Raw genomic sequence first — 21,595 nt, forward strand, 5'->3', positions numbered from 1 at the left:
AGACTTAAACATCGATTTAATGCCAACTTAAAGACTACTAAAAGTGTAGGAGATTGCATTAGATAAATAATTTAACAATAAAAGGTATATCAAGGCAGACATTATTGCAACCTTCCACCAATCAATTACCATTTTCCATGTTTATCCAATTGTCATCTCAAGGCCCTGCATATCAAATTGCCCAGACATACACTACACAACTGAAATAACTTCATCATTGAATAAAACTGCACAGCCATTAAAATTCTCTAATATCAAGATAGCTGACATTATGTTAAATATTGGCTTCAGTTCCACAGGGTAATAAATTTTGACCTAAATCCAATCTTTCATGGATAGCTGATTCATAATGAAAAATTACTGGTTTGTCACTTTACCTTGGGAAATTTATTGTGGAAACTAATATAGCACCAGGCAGGCTTTGAAATACATGGTAAGTAAAACCACAGTTCCCTTCCTAAGCACCCTGAAACAAAGGGAACAGATTTGGTCTGGTACGAAAAACATCAGACATACTGATAGCTACCAGAAAAAGAGAGAAAGAGAGAAAAGAGAGAATTTTTCCTCCCTAAATATACTTTTGTTCAGCCAACTCCCTTAGGATATTCAAGAAAAAAAACTGTTATTTTTTAACAAAATTATTTTGAAGTTGCTTGATAAACAGGATTTTAAATCCACAGAAATACCAAACTATCAGCAACATCACCACCCCATTTTTGCTCTGCATGTATCTGCAACGGAGTTAAACACCTGGTCTGTACATGACATGAGCTGTCTGAGGTGTCCCAACGAGCCTGTGACACATCAAAAAACAAAACCCAAGTTTCCCCAGTATTAATCTAGGACTTAACTTTCGTTAGTGTTTATATGGCTGGCCCATGATATGGTGTAAAGGAGCATATTTGTGCTGTCCCTTCTTAGTTGAGAGGTCTTCAATAACTTCTAGAGCAAACACATTGCTCCTTTCCTTTTTCTTCTTCTTGAAGTGATCCTTCTGCTTGGATGGATTTCAGTAGAATTTTCTGGGTGATTTCAAGTTTGCATGTTAGGGGCCCCCCAACAACACTGATTTATTTCCTAAAATTTTGCAGGCTGCAGCAATATAAAGCAAATATCACAGCAACACAAATGCTTGCATGTTTGGCAAATTATGTCTACAAATGGTCAGAAATGATTGAGAGAAACAAAAATGAGTGAACTTGTGTGCAAACTGCAGCCTTTTCAATTGTAAATTACGGAGCTGAATCTAGTGGGATTTCTCATTAAGATTTCCTTTTTGATGACCAGGTTAAGAATGCCAGAGAAGTCTGAAGCTTCCCTGTAATATTCCTCATGAGCCTCTCAGAAGTGATTCCCTCATTTGTTTTTCAGGGATCTGCAAGGTAGAACATTTTCAGAATCAGAACTGCAGTACAACTGTTCTTATTCCCAAATGCTGGATGGATGGGCTTTGCTTTGGACTATAAACTTCTACAGGCTTCTAAAACAAGATTCTCTACCTCTTTATCTTTGGTTGTTCCTATAAGAACAAAATTGTCTTGTTTTTTTCTCAGTGAACTTAAAATTTTGGTGATAGAAGTGCATAGAGACATTTTATGGTTCACTGATAAAGGTTACAGAATAAATTTACTGAAGTAAGCCATCACTTGAGAGGGGTCAGCAAAGCTACTTTATTACATCAGTTAAACCTCTAGCCCACTTTGCTTTGAACACTTCACAGGAAGCCTGGGTTTGTGATCACCTCCTGGCAGAAAATTATAGATTTGTTTACAAAACCACATCAGCTCTGGGTAGCCTCCCTCTGCTCTGGCTTGGCAAATCCAGTGTGTGTTACACAGAAGTCTTTTCCACAATGTCTCTGGGTAGGTCTCCTCACAATCAATCTCAACCACACCTCTCCTTAGCCACTAATTTCCTTGGCAAGGTGGTTAAAAGAGCCAGGCTGGATTCTCCTGTCCAGCTTTCTCTTCTGTAAGGGGGTATATTCCTCACATGCTTTTGAATAAATGACCACAGGAAGTGACTGTCTCAGAGAGAATGACTCGGGGATAGATCCTCAAACCTGCTCTGAGTGTCACAGTGAAATTCTTCCAAAGCACCTACACCTCAATGCCATCCAAAAGAGAAAGTACAAATGGGTAAAACATATATTGCAGTAAATTTCTCTTTTGAACTTCCCTTTTCCACTCTACTATTCAGTAAATTGCTCAGAATGAATCACAGCCCAGAAATAGCTGAAGAACATGAAAATGTATGGTTCTGTTTAGTCATACTACTGTTGAGCTCCCCACTATTATGCAGCACAATAACACACACAGAGCTTTCAGTCTGAGAGTAGCAGGGTTTGCAATGCTCCACTGCACAGCAATATCCATCAGCTGGCTGGAAGCCTTCATTTGCAATTAAAACCACAGGTGAGTAAGCAGCCAGACTGCTTAAGCTGCTGTTTACAGCCAGTCACCAACGAAGGTGCATTCTCACCAGCAAAGTATTTCTCTTACAACTTTTAATGAGTTACAGAAATTAATCGAGACTTCAACAAAACACTTCCATTAGCATGGGCAAGGAAGTCTCCAAAAAAGGACACAATCACCTTGCAACAAAGAGAAAGATACAAGCCATTATATTCCAGTTACACCGAGGGCTGCCCCGAACTTCAGCTGAGTAGGGAGGTTTCCAATGGGATTTGCAGAAAAAGATCCTTTCGACTGACAGCACTTTTTTGTGGTGCTCTCTGACAGGACCTACAATTGTTGCAGACTCTTGGGGGAGGTTTAGGTTGGATATTACAAAAGGGATTTTTACCCAGAGGGTGGTTGGCATCGACCAGGCTCCCCAGGGAGGTGGTCAGGGCTCCAAGTTCAGGGAGTGTTTGGACAATGCTCTCAGGCACAGAGTTCTGTTTTAAAAGGCAACAAGCAATTCAGGCCTTCAGAAGAAATCTGACAAATTTCACAATTTGAAAGCACATACAATTGCTATTCAAATTATTTTCCAGAAACCACAGAGTTATTAGACAATGATTTTCCTGCAGTGTAATTTTGCTTTTTGGCTTAAATCTTGCACCATTTTTGCAGTTCCATCTGTGGATGAGGACAAATGGGTGAGCACTGAACACAAGAGATGGTTGAGATCATTTAGCTTGCAGCAAGCCCTAGAAGAAAGGACTGAAAAATTCTTTGGCCTCCCTGGGGGCTGGTGAGAAAGCTGAAGAGGAAAAATGATGGACTTTTGCCATGGGCCTTTCAGTAGGGCCAGGACTTTAAATCAGTATCTTATTTTATAGTAAAACTGTAAAATGCTTCAGACTTCACTGTGCATTCAACTGAGCCTGTTGGTGACAGCAGTAGGGACTGGGAGATGGGAGTGCTCTGTTCCTCCTTACAAAGGTGCCAATCAGGAGTAACTTATTTGACACAACTAAGTGATAAATCAGTGATATTAAAAGAGTGTGAGCAGTGAATCAGGGCTATTCACTTCTAGCATGCACTCAGACTATCAAAGACAAGCATTTACTTGGAAGACTAAATATACAATGAGCAATTTCAAAATCTTTTTCAAGGTTGCTCAGCTACAGATTCTTGTCATTCAGTTTTTCAATGGAAGTCATGATTACCCATGGCGAAAAAGGACGGATGTTTTAAAACTACCTTCTGCATAAGAAATATTTGCAACAGAAACAAATTATGGTTTGGAATCTTAAAGTGGCAATAATGTCCTGAAAGATTGGCTTCATGCCTAGATTGCTGGCATTTTAATTCAGAGTTAGATCTCTTAAACAACTCTTCCTCATTTCCAGGGGAAGCCATTATGAACCAGTGATCTCATAAACTCAGTGACTCCCAAAATACATCAAAGAAATGTACCCTTTCAAAAACCTTCCTGAAACAGGGTGCATTCCCTTTAATTATATTTTTAATACTGTAACAAACTCTGTATATATTTAAGGCATTGTTTCAAGAAGCCACAAAAGAGGAAAATTCTTCACCTCGGTTCAGGAGAAGAAATTGAATGCCAATACTTTCCCCCCCGCCCCAGTTATTTAAAAAGTAATACACTCAGTGCCACTGGCTTCAAATTAAACTGTGGCAGCCTCGAGCTGCAGCTAGCATGGCATTTCTGGAACATAACACTTCCCCATTCTCAAAATAATAGTTCATCAGCTGCAGATTCCCGTGAGTATTTGCCAAGTACTGGTACTTGGAGAACTGCAGTGGTTAGGAAGACAGAGATGAATCTGTGGTCCTTTGTCCTTGGTGGCATTTTAGGCTTAAAACAAAACACAAATCTAAAAGCTGCCTGCTTACAATTAGTATGTTACACTAACACAGTTTTGTTATGGTTGCAATGTTGAATTAGGAAAGAATAACATGGAAGCTGCTTGTGCAGCCTTAGCTCAAGCACAGTGCAGTACTAATGTACACAGCTGCTTGCTTAGCATTGAATAAAATTAAGATAATTAGATGCCATGTTTCCTCTTCAGGGTCTGTCTATTAAAATCATCATAATGAGACCACTCCAGAGGTCCAACAACCTTTTTATATGAAAAAGATTATGTATGAAAAAGAGTAGGGCTCAAGTTTTCCTTGTACAGGGGGAGGTTGGGTTTGGTGCTCTTGTTTTGGGTTGGGTTTCTTGGTCCTTCTGATTCTTCTCCCCACTCCCCCCAGTTCACATCTTTTGTACCAACAAACGATTTTCTTTAGCCACAGTTGTATTTGACTTTCCCCACCAATGCTCTGTCCACACATTTCAGGATCACTGGGAAGCATCAACAACCACTTAAGTACTTTTCTTTCATCTCTGTACATACAGAGTAATCTTTATCAAAATATTCACTGAGCTTCTGCTACCCTCATGCTCTCTTCCCAGGAGGTTTGCAGCAAGGACATACTTACCCATTATCCTCTCCCACGCTTGCTCACGCTCCCCCTTTAATTCTCCATAAAATCATAACATTTTCCAAAACAGGCTTGGTGAGAACTAGGATTGCTGACCATAAATTTTCCATCCCTTCTGCCCCCCACTCTTTGTATCATGTATTGCTGCCAGCATTTCCTTGAGATGCCACGTGCCAGATGATTTCTGCAAGTCTGTTCTTGGGGACTAATTCTGCAGCCTCCAGACCCACAGGTGATCAGACAGGCCTGACATGGAGAAACGTGACCAGACAGCAGCATCATGAGAAAAAAACAAGAGGAACATCAGGCTGATTTGCTTCTCCCACTCCTAAACTTGCAGATGATCTAGAAAGCAGCTATCTGTATTTAAATGAAATGATTAATTGGCACAGACACCCAACAGTTTTCCCCTCACTGAATTTCTTCTAAAACCAAAGCTGTCTACGCAAGACAGCACTGACAGAGCCATGCTGTACTCATCACAGCCTTATTTTTGGAGGAAGAATCCCCTAGCTCTGCAATGCCACAATCTCACACATCCCTGAGAAACAGCAGTCCTCTGTTTACTACAGGGCAGCTGTCCCCAGAGGTACAAGGAGATGGCAGAACAGTGTCATCCTAGTCTGGGATGCCACAAGAACATTTCTACCAATTCCAGTTCCCTTACAAGACGTACACACATCTTCCTTCTGTAAAGAACTTGTCCAGTTTCTGACCTACTGGCCAGATCTAGTTTCTAAGGATAATTCATTCATTTGGTCCTCTGTCCAGGGAACAAACCAGCTGTGAGCAAGGGGAAGTGTTTTGTCAGCTCTTACACCTGCATTGCCCCATCAGTCCCTTCAAATGACCAGAGTCACCAACAGCAAGGCAGGGGCTGTCTGCACCTCCAGACTGGTGACAGGGGCTCCTTTGGGTCTGGGCACCGACACGTATTTCCATCACTTACATGAGAGACTGCATTCCTCAGCCATGCAGTGAGGTGGGGGCCATCTTCAGTCAGAACAGCAAATTATCTTTTCATTCCTTACACCCCAGTTTTAACTATCCAAACTTGTACATGTGCCCATAATAAAAGTAAATCTGAGAATCACTGGCAACATACAACCTTCCTGAGATCTCATTTTTCTTCTGACAGTGCCACAGCTTCCCTGATTTTGTTAGAGTTGGTTCTGCTTCACACACGTAAGGGAAGAGACACATCACCTATTTCATAAATTCATTTTGCCTGAAATGCAAGTACTGAATCTTGAAAGGGCCCCTTATAATGAAAGCAGTGCTGGAAACATGGTTTCCAGAACAGAACACAATCTCTGTACATGGTGTAATTACATCTTAGTGTTCTGCAGAATACCAGTGCATGGCTTAAATGCTATTAATTGTAAGCAGTTTTGTTCCACAGGATGTTGTTTGCTGATAACTACTCAATTAGGGTTATTTTGCAATTAGTCTACTCACAGTAAATTTACTGCAACCAGAGTCATCTGTGGTGCAGCAAATTAAAATGCTGTCTGGGCTACATGTGCAGTGGCTCTTACATGCTCCTTAAACCGTGTATAGCTCACCACAGTGATTCTGTCACACTAGCAGATTAACACACAGGAACGCAGTAGCAGCAGCCAATGCCATTTGGAATCCTGAAACCAGCAGAAAAAGACAAATCTGGGGTTCAATGATCTGTAGATCAAACCCAGTGAGTCCAAAAATGCACTGCCAAAACCTTAAAAGCTAAACAAACCACGCATTTATTTGTCAGTGTGTGCATACACATGCATATTGAGCAGATGAAATCCTCGATTTGCTTCATCACAGCTCCCATTCTTTTAAAATTCTGTGGAGGATGCTCTCATTTCCATGCCTTGAAGAACAGCTCTGCTCCACCCCACAAGTATTTGGCATCCTGTGGCTTATCCTTTCCCTCCCTGCGAATCACACATCATTCTGCTGAGTGCTTTGAAGTCATCAGATAAAAACATTATGGACATTCAGACTGCCATTACCTGTGTGTTGTTCAGTAAGCAGAGCTCCAGAGCCCTTTTCTCTCAGTTTGAAAACCAAAAGGTTGTATTTTCTAAAATAAAATGGAAAATTTTCTTCCCAGCAGCCTCTAAGAAGCTGAAAGCATTTGCTTCAGTGTGCCAGAGCAGCATTATCAACAAGCAACCAGGGAGAAGGCATTCTGATTTGCAAAAGACTCTTTCAGTGCTGACAATTTGTTTGGAATGAGGGAAGCTTGATTATTTTCCTACTTTATTGTAAACTGGGTTTACCCCACAGGGATGAAGGTAGCAGAAAACCCGTTTGATTTAAAAACTAAGAAAAGACAACAGAAACTCCCACAGGAAATAAATCAGGATCATTTGAGGCTCTCTGCTTTCCTAGGGACTTTTCATTTGGTAGAACTACATCTTAGAAAACACTTCTCAAAAAACTCTGCTATGTACTTTGGTCTATCTAGGGCCATAGATCTGGGTCAAGAATAAAGCCAGTTGGGTAATTAATGATAAGGATTAGACCAGAGTCTCCCCTGGGGACATGGCAGGTAAGAGAAGCTGGCCCAGAGGAGGCTTGGTGCAGACCACCTGGGACTGTGCCTGTGATGACTCCTGACCTGGTGGCAGTGACCAAGCAGGAATTGTGCTCTGTGTCCATTGAGCAACCCTGCAAGGCAAGGAGTGCAGAGCTGCAAACTACCATGATCCACATGGAAGTGAAAAACAGGGAACTCGGGGACTGAATCCAGCCACTGGGTCAGCAGCTAGGCTTTTTTTTCATCTCTTTTTTCCTACTTTTTAGGAAGTAAAAATCACAATTTCAATATCATGTTGAAATGTGGAGTTGTGTAATTGCAATTGCAGTGCTGCCCATTGCTGCTGGGCAGGGTCAGGGTCACAGTGGCCATTCCAGGACTGTGCTCCTGTCCACCGTAATAATGGATTCTGTGGGGGGTAATGTGGCACAGATCAGGTCACCTGTGCTTTGTCCAAGGGGATTTTATCTAGGTACTGAGTGAAGGATATTTTAGGGACAAGAATTCTCATTCAAACTTCTGCTTCTTCCCAGTACCTCTGCACAAGAGGAGGACCTTGCATGATGATGGACAAAGAAGGGAGGCAGGTGGTTCACATCCACCAATAGCTCTGGTGAGCAGAAGAGAGTCTGACACAGTAGGAGAATCAGTGTGTGTAGTCTGGCCTGTACAGGACTAGGCCACAGATGGCCCCAGCAAGGAAACATCTGCCACACAGTCCACAGGTTGCTGATCTCTGTACCGTGTCTCCTGTGACAAAAGGAGCTCCCCAAAGGATGTCTGTGGGTATCTCCTCCTCAACCTGCACAGGACAGCATTTGCTATTTCCTCATCTAACCTTGGGCTGAAGCTACACTTCCCCTCTTACATTTGCTGAATGCATTTTCCTCCAGACACACTTCTACAAAGGCCAAATATTCCCTTCTGAGTGAAGGGAGACCTGCAAGCTGCCACTGCCCTGCTCTCAGCTGTGACTGGGTAAGGCTGCACCTGAAGCCTTTGACACCAATCTCCTGGGCCATAGCATTTGTGCCATGTTTTTAAGATCACCTTGCAGGGAAATGCCAGCTCACCTGCTCTGCAAGTCAGGTGAGCGGTGAAGGTGCCATGTCCTGCTCTACTGCTTCAGCAGCAATGCCCTTAGAGGGACTGCAGCCCTCACGGAAATAACACCTGCACATCAGACAGGGGACATCACGCTCTTGATTTCAACAATCCTTTCTTTTATCACTGAAGATCCTATAATCAATTTCCTCTGCCTGCTGCCTTTGGAAACAATAAAACACTTTAAGAAGAAACAGCTTGTATGATCCTGCTCTCGGTGATAACCACTGAAGTGAATGTATCACTTAACATTTATGACAATCCAGCTGGATGGAGTCCTGCCCATGATTGATAGCTACACTTAGCAGCGTCATGGTTTTGATCAGCTGAGACAAGATCCAAGGGGATTAAACGCTGGATGACATCTCAATGGAAACCACAGCACTGGGAACACGTTTATATGTTGGGATAATGGATGAACGTGCTGCTCCAATGCATAAATATTTATACTTCACAGTTTTGCTGAAAACAGACAGGAAGCCTTTGTTCAAACCAAACTGACGGGAACAACACTCACATGCTGAATACAGACCCAGACTCCAGATGTCTGACTGCTGCTGAAAAACACCAGATCACTTTTTTGATACATGAAGTGCCAAGGCCTCTACCCACATCTCCCCCTACCAGCAATCCTACCAATGGAGTGTCTTACATCCCCAAAAGCTGATGTCCAGCACTTCACAAACATCTCCTGTAACCAAGCTCAACTCCTCTCAAGGACCAACAGAGCTGATGAAGTCACCTTTCATGAGGGATGGCGTCTCTCTGTGAGTGAAGAACAGCGGTATTTATGTTCTACGGTTGTTGGGTTTTTGATTGAGATACAGGACCACAACACACTGAAACTCAGACAGTGTATCTTTAACAACTTATTTTATCTTATCTATAAAATTCAAGGGATCTACCAAATCATATACATACCAGGCCCTCCAGAAGGCACTGGGCACTTTCAGTTTTGGGGCTCCTCAGGTCTGCCTTGACAGTTCTGTATTCAAACATTTGGGAAATGACTTCAAGGTCTGGATCTCCTCCATAGGTTTGGTGACCTAATCTTTTTGTGCATTGGTGCTTCCTGCATTAGCAACTCGTTTCCCATTCCACATGCTGAAGCATTACCACCTCCCCACAGCAAAGCTCCCAAATCTGCTCTACAGCAACCTCGTATGGAACACAGGATGTCCAGACTTTCTGCCAAGGAAATCTGGCACTTGAAGTGGTTAACTTCAGCTGTCAGCATGGGCAGGAGGAAATAACCTTGAGGCAAAGAAAAGTCAACATTTTCTACATGTATCCATCTGGCTAGGCTAACATGTCTCTCAATTATTCTTTTTAAACAAGTGTCACCACTTAAAATAAAAAAACTAAATTAAACTCTAGCTCAGCAAACCGAAAAATTTTAGACACGATCTTTTTGCACCTAATTTTTTAATGTGGTATATAACCATACCACATGAGCTTTTCCTAAATTAATCACATTTGGACATTTTCATCATTTTTCTAGTCATACTTGTAGCTCCCAGTTTTCCTGAAAATTTTACTCTGATGTTACAATGGAAGCATTTATACCAATGTGCTATGTACATATATGCTTCAAGTGTAAAATGTGACACTCTTCTCGGTTCTAAGACCACACTATTATCCTGACTGCAGGGCATAAGAGATAATTCCTGTATTTAGAAAAGAAGCAGTAAATATTTCTTGAGAAATCTGTTTTTAAGTATGGCATTTGTTTAAAACTTCTGGAAAGTCACCCTGCATCCCTGGGAGACAGATTACCAAGCAGGGCATAGAACTATAGGTGTGTGCAAAATTGCACAGTTGCAGTGTCTGCCCACACTAATGACAGGGCACCTTCCAGCTCTGGCCAGGATATCAACTGCATATTTGTATATAGGATGCTTTTACCTAGGCAAGATTTGATCCCACTGATCCCATTACTAAGACATCTTCTTGATCCCAAAAGTGTAGGACAGGGTCTGCAAGGTGCTGACCTCCCTCAGCTTTCTCACAGGCCACAGCTTGACTGCCCTGCCCTTTGGGAAGAAGAGAGAAGAAGAGGGAAGGAAGAGCAAGGACATGCTTATCACAGTGTGTTCCATCAGTGGCACCTCAGTGGTGCCCAGGGGTACTCACTGATGCTCATCCTGTTACTGATGTCTGCTCAGTTTTTAACTCTCTACTGTTCTCTTGCCTTCCCTTCAGCTTGTGCTGCCTACTGTCCCTCTTCCGTTCTTCCCACGGAACACCAGATCTTCTGCCTGCTCCATTTAAGTCTTCATCTCCAGTGTCTGCCCACCCAGCTTAACAATCTGAAGTATTACCATGGTAAGAAAGGGAGAAAAAACACTAAAAGGGACATGGTGAAGAACCAAAACAAAACAGTCACAGATGCACTGGGGTGGGGAATGGGGGTGCTCTGGTCATTCACTCTGGTAAGATGCACCATCTAAATTAAAAGCTTAAGAATCTTGTTACAGGGAGATGTGCTTTTTTGGATACATTTTCTGGGGCAGCTCCTCTTTTTCACCATCTGCACCAGAAATTTAACCTCATAATTTCTGTAATAGCAACACTGTCCTTCTCTCTACCACACTGAAATCACCCTGCAGTAACTACTGCTTTGTGATGGTGCAGTAAACAAGCCATTAGAGGATGTTCCCAAAGAAAGGAACTAAAAATCTCCTGGTTCCCATGGATGCCCATGTTTATTCTACAGTCTCAAGGCAAGACCTATTCTCTAGTTTATAAATCCCCTCTGCACTTTCAGCTTGGAAAAGACATGACATATCGTTCTGTGCATGGGCTAGAAGTGCCAGTTACAGGGTGGGGACTCTGGACTGTTGTATAAACAAATGTTGCTGTGAATAATGCTGCTCCTGATCAATACCCACTTTGATCAACTGATCAATGCTATTTTTTTAAAAGGCACTTTACTCTGTGGAGAGTTATAGCTGGGTGAACGGTGGCACATGAAGCACTTTTTGAAAAGTAGAGAAAGGTCAGCTCAGACATGCAAACTGACAGCAAGCTGAGAGGTCACTCATGATCTGAGGGCATGGAGAAATCAAAGCAAAAAATCTAAGCTTGGCTTAGGCCAGCAGAGGTAACTGACTCACCAGCAGTGATTTTGAAAATAACTTTTGCTGATTCAAGAACATTAAAAATAGAAGTCAGCCACAAAACTGGATTTTCCCTGTGCTTTTGGATTTATTTTTTTAATGCACTTCTGATAATTACCTGAGGTTATCAAAATGTGACTCCACTGTGACAGAAAAATAGCCATATGGCCATAAGAGCAATGTCACTCATGTACTGGTTAGCATAAAGCTCCAACCTTCACACTGGCTGTTCTCTGATTACCAAAAAGCATAACAAGGTTTTGACTACACTTCTCTGTGTCTGTAGATTAAGAACTACAAGAAACAGGAGAGGCAGCTGAATACCTACATCACATTGTGCAATAAAAATCTGGTGGAAGTGAATTCTACACGAACCCACCAAGGATCTTGTGACATCCACATAATTCCCTGTCAAAAACATCCTCAAAGCCTCCCTTGTTTTCACAGACTAAGTCCATCACACGTTCCTTCAATAAAGCCATTTTTGTCATCAGAAGGCCATTCCAATTATACAGAATGCTTCCCCCAAGACAGTGTGTTACTTCTCCATGTCCCAACTTACCCTCCAGGGCACAGAAACGTGTCACCTGCTCCGGCATCAGCTTCCCCATCTTGTGCTGGCAGTAAACGTCGGCGATCTCCTGGCGACACTGTGGGGACTTGGCGCGGGACATGGCTGAGATGGCCTCCTTGCCTGTCACCTCACACTTGGGGGGCTGGTCATATTTCACCTCAGGGGGGCTGATCTCGATTTTTTGTAAAAGATGCTCCGTGGGAAACCTGTCAATCTCCTTCAGGCGGTTGCTGTGGCTGCTGTTTTTTCCCAGGTGATCGCTGAACTGCACCACCTCATTGGAGTTCTTCCCCAGCAGCAAGTTCTCCTTCATCTTCTCCTCTTCCAGTTTCTTTCTCAAGTGCTCCTTTTGTTTGCTAAGGGTTTTTTTCACCAGTTCAGACTGGTGTTTTTGCCTCTGAGTCCTGGGAGCAAAGTTACTGTTATCAATAGTTTCAAAGTCCTTGGGGACCGAATTTTCATTATTGCTGTCCGTTCGCATTTTCTCTTTCGGTCGGTGGGAAAAATAGCCATCCTATAAATGGGGAGAAAAATTACACTCATCTTACTAAAACAGTCACATCTCATGCATTACAGGCATTTCTTACATGAAAACATAGATCAATTACAATCCAACATACTGCAGAAAAATCCCTGTGTTGGGGTTTGCAGCAGACAGAAACTGAGAGGCCTCTGGGGCGCCCATGTCACCTGCATCGGCATGTCTTCTTCACTGGGCCAGAGTCCAAGCCCTGTCTCAGATGGAGCAGGAAGGTTTTACACAGGTTTGTGAGCAGTGATTAACCAGACACTTCACCCTGACACCATTAAATATCCATGAGAAAACAGACACAGGTTTCAAGGCAGCAAAAGCAGGTCCTTCAATGCTTTCCTTCACTCCTAGTGATTAACAAGCACAGTTTGGAATTCCAGAACTGTCTCCTTGCTCTTCAGAAAGCACCTACAAAACAAATCCCTCCCAATTTTGCAGGGTTTTTTGGGTTTTTTTGGGTTTTTTTGAGTTCCTGTACATTTGAACCCTCCCTGGGAAGGTCAGAGTCAGGCTCAGGTGTCACCTCTTACCCATCATGTTCCTACTCTCGATGCTCTTAGATAAATAGATAAATACACAGCCCATAATTTGCAACATTCAAAATCATATAAAGGAAAAGGAATAAACCATGTAAAATATTTGTCTGCATCAGGGGTGGGTTAAGAGGTTAAGCTGCCTTTGCTCCAGCTGTGGAAACTTGTGGAGGACACAATTTTTAGCCCCACAGACATGGAAATATCTCTGTTTGCAAAAGTGAACAGTAGCAGATAAAATCAATGATGAATGGTTATTAAAACACCTGAAGACAGGAGTAAAAACACTGACAGACTTTTTGAGTCTGTCCTGCTTCCTTTCCACTTGTGGAACATCTAACCAAAAATCAGAGACTGGGAAATGACAGCATCACCAATGATGACTGATGGGAGCATCTTTCAGCACCTATCAACCACATTTTGTATTCAAAACATTTTATCAGCATGAGCTAATTGTTTCTCACACCTCTTCTGGGAGGAACTATTTAACAGTCAGGGTTTGCAGAGAAAGGAGAGGGAGATAATGACTTATCCCAGGCCATGCAGGGAGTCAGTACCAGTTTGACCTCAGAAGCTCAGCAATGAGGAATGTTTGAATAGTTCATTCATTAGAAGAAGTTGTTTAGTGAGTGAATAAAGTGATCCTCTCTCCATGAAAATGCCTAGTTTGCAACTAGCTCGAACTGTCAGACACAAATGAATGCAAAGGAGTTTAAAAACAAACCTAACACCAGACAATGACTCACAAACCAAAATCCAAACATTTTTCAAACAAACAAAATACTTATAGTTTGGGGAGAAATATTTTTTTTAAAAATAAAATTCTAACATTTAAGGGAAAGCACAAAATCAATTTCTTTTCCCGGACTTACTTTAAGGACAAGAACAGCATTTATATAGAAACACAGGTTCATTTAAGTAAAAAAAGACTTTCAGGATCATGAAGCCCAACCATTAATCCAACAGTTCACCAAGTCCACCACTGTACCATGTCTTCTAGTGCCACATCTACACAGCTTTTAAATCCCTCCAGGGATGGTGATTCAACCCCTTTCCTGGGCAGCCTGTTCCAGTGCTTGACAACATCTTCCATTAATAAATTTTTCCTAATATCCAATCTAAAGCTTCCCTTGCACAACTTGAGGTCACTTCCTCTTGTCCTGTCACATGTTACCTGGGAGGCAAGACCAACCCTGACCTGCCTGCAGCCTCCATTCAGGGAATATAGAGAGCCATAAGGTCTCCTCTGAGCCTCCTTTGCTCCAGGCTAAAGAATCCCCACTTCCTCAGCTGCTCTCTGAGCCTGCTTGTGCTCCAGCCCCTTCCCCAGCTTTGGTGGTGTTCATTGAAAACCAATGAGAAATAAAAACAAAACATAGTTTCAAGGCAGCCTTCACTCCCAGGAATGATCAAGCTAAAATTAAAAAAAATTATCAAACTAAAATTTAAAAAAAATTACTTTCAAAGCCTGTCTCCCACCACTTGTCCTGTATTTTCAATGGATCTTCAAAGAAAAACACCAACTCTGTCTTTTTTAATAAACCTTTTCTAAGGTCTCTAAGGCAGTGCCATGACAGGATATTTCTCTGTATCTTGGCAACATTCTCTCTCACAGGCTGACTCTTTCTAAACGATTTTTGTCTTCTATTTTTTTTTTTTTTTTAATTCTAATCTGTAAAGCAAATGCATGTTGATAAAAGGGGAAGGAAGTTCACTACTTCACAGTAATTCTTATTGCCCACAAAGCAGACACTGGCCTGCACCAGAGCACCAGGCACACACCTCTCATGTCCTGGAGTGTAAGCCCTGCCCACATTCTGCCCTCCTGCTCCTTCCAAACCTCTCTGGAACATGACAAAGCACCAAAAGATGAGGTGTGGGCATGTTCTTGTTTCAAACAGCATCTGACACTACACTTATGTGATGTTTCCATCAGAATCTTTGCTCTCCAGTTTCCCACCCCTGCACCAAGAGTCCCCCTGGGACTGCCAGAAGCTGCAGCTCCAGGCATTGCAGCAGTGATCCCACCACGCTGGCACAGAGCACAGAGCTGTGATGAAACCTCAGGAGAAAAAGGCAAAGCAAACAGCAGATTTATTGGTGTATGGTTCACCTCTTTAAACTATTTTCCTCCTTCAAGTGCTTTGCCCCCTCTGGGAAATGCTTCTCCAAGTCTGCATGCTGGAATCTGAAAAAATCAAGTGAATTCTAAATGTTTCCAAGGCAGACACCAAACAAAGCTGGGCCACAACTCTTCCCTGCCTGCAGGGACAGAGAACACCACAAAAATTCCCACCACACAGGACACCCAGTGTCTGCAGAGACATCTCTCGGGGAGGAGCAAGGACTAAAAATAAAGTAGGGTCTGTACAACAAGTGTAAAACCAAGAGCTATAGATACACATTGAAACATAAGGACATGTCACAAATACCCCAACTGGAAAGTCAAATCCTGCCTCACACAGTCTCACACCTGCTGGTGCAAATGTTAAATGCCACTAACCCCAAAATCTCCACCAGCCTTTGATCTGCACTTCCCCTCTCAACTGCTTTCAGCAAAGCCAAACGTGATTTTTACAGTACAGTGATTTCAAGATAGGCTCCACACGTGAGAGCAGAACGTTCAGGTTTGCAGTGCAGAGGAAATGAAACTCAGCACTCTGAGCTTAGAACAGCAGCAGCTGCTGTAAGTTGTGTATTCATTTGTGACATTCAGGGGTACAAAGAAAAAGCACGTCAGGTTTTCAGCTGGCTACAGGAAGATGGGTTTTACTTGCTCTGCAATACTTTATTTTTACAGTGCTGGATTAATTGCAGACTTTATTTGTCAGGGATGCCAAAGACATTCAAGACAGGGCAGAGTCATCTCACAGAAAGATGATCCTGAAACCAGGCAATCCCAGTTCTGACAGTACCATGGGACATACATCAGCAGGTTCACTGCCTGAATCATCATTTTTTTCAACTTTTACCAAGTTATTTGTTAGCAGCACCTCCTTATCTCTGTGCTTGCAAATCACTGAAAAAATGGACGGCCATACCAGGACCAAATGAGAAGTGTAAGCCTATTAATACAGCCCACATGTGTCCACAGCCAAAGATGAAAGCAATATTTTCAAACCAACACCTAACACTGCTATTGAAAGCACCATTTTAGTCTTTACAATAGAGCAAAGGCATAGACCAGAAGAGCCCTTATCCAAAATCAACTCATTTGAGAGGCTACCTTACTAAATTACTCGGTATTAAAGGTGTCACACACAACATGTACCACCCAAGAGCACATATTTCACCTGTGCCTTTCCTACAGTCCTAATCTCTGTCCACTCCATGCTAAAGGTCCCTCTCCAGCTCTCTAGTAGCTGCTTCAGTTACTGGAATATGTCATAAAGAAACCTCTGGAGACTTTACAGCACCATATTGCCAAGATGAACTGTGACACTGTGGACTGTCTAACACAGAACACAGGCCTAAGAGAAGGATTGCCCCAAGCAGAAATGTTCTGTCCTAACTTTCTCTGGTTCTCAGAAGATACAAGGAGAGGTTAACTGCTGAGGACTCAATGGCAAGAGCCCTGGCAGGGAGAGTTTTAATGACTGTGGGGCCTCTTCTGAGCGTGTGCACGCTGCAGTTCAGGAATAACAAGAAAATACTCCAAAACTGGGAAAGAACAGTCTGTACCCAGGAGTGTGCATGAGATCACTGCCAATTACATACTGATTGCCATTAATGCTAAAAATAATATTATAATATTAAAGCAAAACTAACATTTTAAGCTCAGAGCCATTTTATGTAATGTGAGAATTTGAATTCTGCTCCAAATTCTGCTCCCTGTTGAGCACACAAATTTTAATTCTCCAAACTCCACCTCTGGTGTGTTTTATTAAAGTTTGTCAGATCCAATGTATGCTCTTTGGTGTATTAGCCACTTTATCTGCAGTGATTGAGGGTCTGGGACTTAGGTACTCTGAGCTTGATTGAATTCAATGTCCCATCTATCTCAGGAGGGAAAGCCTGGGTTTCTGCAGAGACTTTGCAATCTACTGAGGAAACCATAGAATAAATTGCTGCTGTCACCTACTACAGACCCAACAACAGCTGCTGCTGCTCACTGCACCCAGCACAAATACAAAGGATTTGGAAGAACTTCACAGGTGTCTGTAATGACAAATGGATTTTAATGACAGCCTGTTAACACTCTCAGAGGCTTTTGCAAGTACAACCCACACCAGTTCAGCCAGACTCCAGGTAAGTTTATACCTGCAGACTGCCTCTCTTCAGTTTTGCTTGCCTACATTTGCGAGACACATCTGTCACCTATATTTGCATCCAAGCTAGGCATGTTCAAGCATAAACATGAATTTGGGGTTACCCAGGTCACAAACTCTCCTGAACTCAGGTACAATTGCATGCTAAAGGCAGGAGGTTAAAGATAAAGAGTATGGCTCCAACACTGGGCATGGGAAACCTCCAACAAGCCAGTCCATTCTGAGTGGGGCATCCCACTGCAGGATCAGAATACACTGCAAAGCCATTAGGTACAACTCACAGAATGTCCCACTGCCCCTGGAAGGATTTCCTCTGCCAACAGCCTGGATTAGGCAATAGGACTGGTAATTTTTGCAATACACAAAAAGCCAGCACTAGACCAATTTCAAATCTCAGCAGAGACCCAGACACCAGCAGACATGGGTGCAGCAGCTCTGCAGACAGCAGGGGCACACAGACTGAGGTTGAGGGATCCAACTGGAAGCACCAAAGCCAAGGGAGGAGCCCACACTGTGCAGGCAGACACTGCTCCAGCATCACCTGCCACACACACCTGTGGAGGCACAGTGCTGCTGCAAGGCTCCTTCTGGACAGGCTTTGTAGGGAACCTAAAAGAAAACCCTAATCAGTTCATAAAGACGCACAACAGGAGCTTGCATTTATCTGCCAGAGGTGTTCATTGCACTGTGCAGAGCACTTCCTCCTGACAATAGGAAAATGCTGCCTTCTTAGGAAAAGTATTCACTGTACAATTTCCTTATCAACAAAGTCCTATAAATACCATACAGATGGATGGACCATGTGCAACCAAGCCCTGAACGGCAAATGTTCACAGTTACAGTTTATCTAGCAGCTCATTTTCTCCCCAGCATGGAAGGATTTGCTGTCTTTTTGTACTGAGAACATATTCTCATATTCTTCCTCTGGCAAAGCTTGGTACCTCAAAGACACAGCAAAACAAACCAGAAATATGCACATGCACACACAGAGCAACAACAAAACACACAGATCTTCCTCTAAATACAAAGCACTGGACATGCTGGCCTTGTGGACCAGCTATAAATCAAACACCTGTACTATAAAAATCACGTATTTTTCCTCCTTTCACTTAGTAAAGCACCCGATTATTGACCTCCTGTGAAAATCTGCAATGCCTGGGCAGTCATGCAGGATCACACACAGCTGAGGCCCCCAGAGCTGGGGCAGGCACTTGCTGCTTTGCTGGGGTGAGCTGTTCAGGATCTAAACCAGCTCAACACCTACCAGAGGTGAAGAATAGCTTCAAAATCTGCATCACATGTCAAAGCCTCAGAGACCTGGTCAGCTTTCACAGGACCATCTATTTTACCTGTCCTGTGACTGAGAAGAATTTAAAGAGAACTATGAAAAGATTATTAAAACAAGTTTCTGTTCAATATTAATCACAGTTGTGACATATTATTTTGTAGTGCTTGTTAATTAATTCAACAAAGACACCTTCCAATTGCCAGAGGAGTCAGAGGATGGCATCTCTACAATTAAAACCTTTTTTTTTTCTGCTCTTATCTTTGTGCATTTGTGGGCTGTTTCTTGCTTGAAATCAAAACCTTTTGCATCCAGAACTACAAACTTTACGCTGTGGTCACCCCATTGTCTCCTGTCCTACCACACTCACATCTTTCAATCTGTAAAACCACCACTGCTCTGCCTGAAGGCCTCCTGCAGGCACATGGATGCAAAGCAGGCATCCCACTGTGCCATCAAAACAAACAAGAAATTGGGAACTTTAATTGAAGATGTGGTTGATGTGCCATGAGACCCTTGGAAAATGAGTACTTTTGGCAGGTTTGAACAAAAGCGAGGCCAAAGACAGCAGATGGAGGAAAGGCAGCAGATGTTAATGTAGTTACATTTTTCCATATGTTTTTCCGTTTTGCTGCAATAAGGACAGTGTACTTTAATTGTCAGTGGCTGAAGACTTGGGAGAAACACTTTGTGAGAAATATATTAGGTTACTTTATGGCTTTCATTAGAGAGGGAGATGCAAAAGGTGAAAATAGGTTTATTGACTTGCAAGCTGGCAAAGATGTAATTGCTTCAAACACAGTGGCTTTTGTTATGTAAAAGGAAAATTAGACAAAGCAATAATTTGGGTTAAAAGAGGGATTCTGATACTTGAAAAAGTATGAGTCCTCCAGATCTAACAGAACAGGCACAGCCAGCCCAAAACTACAACACTTGGCATTTCAAAATGCAGAGAAACAGATGGACCACCACAAAGTGCACAGGGGATTCCTGTGGAACATCTGCATTGGTAAGTGATTGTTTGGAGGATTATTTTTCCCTTCCTCTCCAAAACTGTTGCCATCCATTTTTATTTTTGCTTAACACCAATTCCAGCAGTGTGATCCAAAACACTAAAAAGAACATTGTAAAAGCATCATTAATAGACATTGTTTTTATTCCTTTTTACATACATACATACATTTAGGGAAGATGTTCTGGTTTGAAATCGAATGAAAACAGCTTCAAAAATTTGGCTGCTTTCCTCAAAGGAGTTTTTCTGGGTTCTGCTAACATGTGACTTACTTTGAGAGTGATTTAGATTAGGGAGTAAAATAATATTGCATCCCTCAAGAGACCAAACAGATTTTCACATTTGTTCCAGCTTAGCACAGTAACTGTAGAAAAAGCCATATTGCATCAACAGTAATTTCAGATGTTCATCTGGTTATTAAAAAGTTTGGAATACTGCTAGAGGGAGCTGTGAAAGCACACATCCATAGTGCTTCCAAAATTGACCACTTAGTTTTCTGTTAATTTAAACTTCTAAGGAAAGTTTAGACTTTGATAGCACAGACCAGTCAAATGTATTCAGTCTGTGAGAGAACTTAATTTACAATCAGAAACTGCTCCCACCTTGCACATTTTGTTCCTTTTCAAATGACACTGAACCTCATTAAGACTCCAGATTCAGGCACAAGCCCTGCTTTTGGCAAAGGTCCCTCCCAGTCCAATTCCCCACCAGGAGCAGCAACACTCACTGGGTTGGGGCAGGGACAGCACTGAGCTGGGACAGGGATTTCTGTCTGTGGATACACAAACACATTTCAATATTCCCACCACTGCCTTGCAGCAGCTGTAGCTCTGCCTGGGTGTGGGCAGTGAACCCACCCCTGCATGATACAACACACTGCTCAGTTCCCAGGCAAACATGGCCTCAAAAGACCATTGATTGGAGCATCTGCAACATTAACCAGTGTTACTGAGCCTCCTGGATACACTTCAGCATAACCACATCTTTAAACAGAACTCACCACAAAACCAGGAAAGATGAAGGACTGGCCTGACAGTGCAAAATGCAGCTCCTGAGGAAGCTCAGGAAAACCCTGGAGGTTTATTTTCCTACAGCTTCTCCCCTAGAGAAGGTTGATCTCACTACAAAGAGTTCAGACATGAAGGAGCTTAACAAGGAAGTCAGTCTTCTTTCAAGGGGAGTATTTAAGTGACTTTTTATAATAATGTCTATACTTTGTGATCCCTGAACAGAATCTTCAGTTGAAAAGACAAGGCAGAGCAGCAGCAGACACTAATTAATGCCACACAACCTCTTAACAGGAGTTCAGCAGGTGAGGTCAAGAACTGATAAATCTACATGGTTGTTTTTCCTGATGGCTATTCCGATACTGAAAGGAAAATGTGAGATGTTCTGTGGTTTTATTTCTCACCAAATTGTACTGCTTCCCTATTTGACAAAGGTGCCCCAAAGAGATAGTATGCAAATAAATAACACAAAGTAAGAACAGGAGCAAAGCTCAATCATTTCCATGTTTAAACTATGGGCATGATAACCACACTGAATACCCATTACCAGCCAAAGTTTCCTTTTCATTTTTTCACCTTCCCCTCTCAATGACCTAACCCATAAAAAAATAACACGGTTAATCTCAACTGAATTCCTCAGCTTTCATCTCTATTTCTTTCATCCAGAATTCAGCCAGTATAGATTTTATATCTTTCAGAGCAGTAGTAAACATGTGAAATTGCTTCCTGG

General features: G+C 42.4%; 1 protein-coding gene across 1 annotated transcript in view; it reads right to left on the bottom strand.

Annotated features, from left to right (window-relative positions):
- The window catches only part of XYLT1 (xylosyltransferase 1), a gene marked incomplete at its 5' end in the record, with an annotated part of 174,410 nt that overhangs the window by 74,916 nt on the left and 77,899 nt on the right, over positions 1 to 21,595 (bottom strand). Inside the window, one exon of the mRNA XM_083872725.1 lies at positions 12,217 to 12,742. Coding sequence (XP_083728851.1) covers positions 12,217 to 12,742 — 526 coding nt within the window. The remainder of the gene's footprint in view (positions 1 to 12,216; positions 12,743 to 21,595) is intronic.

The sequence above is a fragment of the Zosterops lateralis genome (assembly GCF_965231275.1).
Source record: "Zosterops lateralis genome assembly, chromosome: 15".
NCBI lineage: Eukaryota > Metazoa > Chordata > Aves > Passeriformes > Zosteropidae > Zosterops > Zosterops lateralis.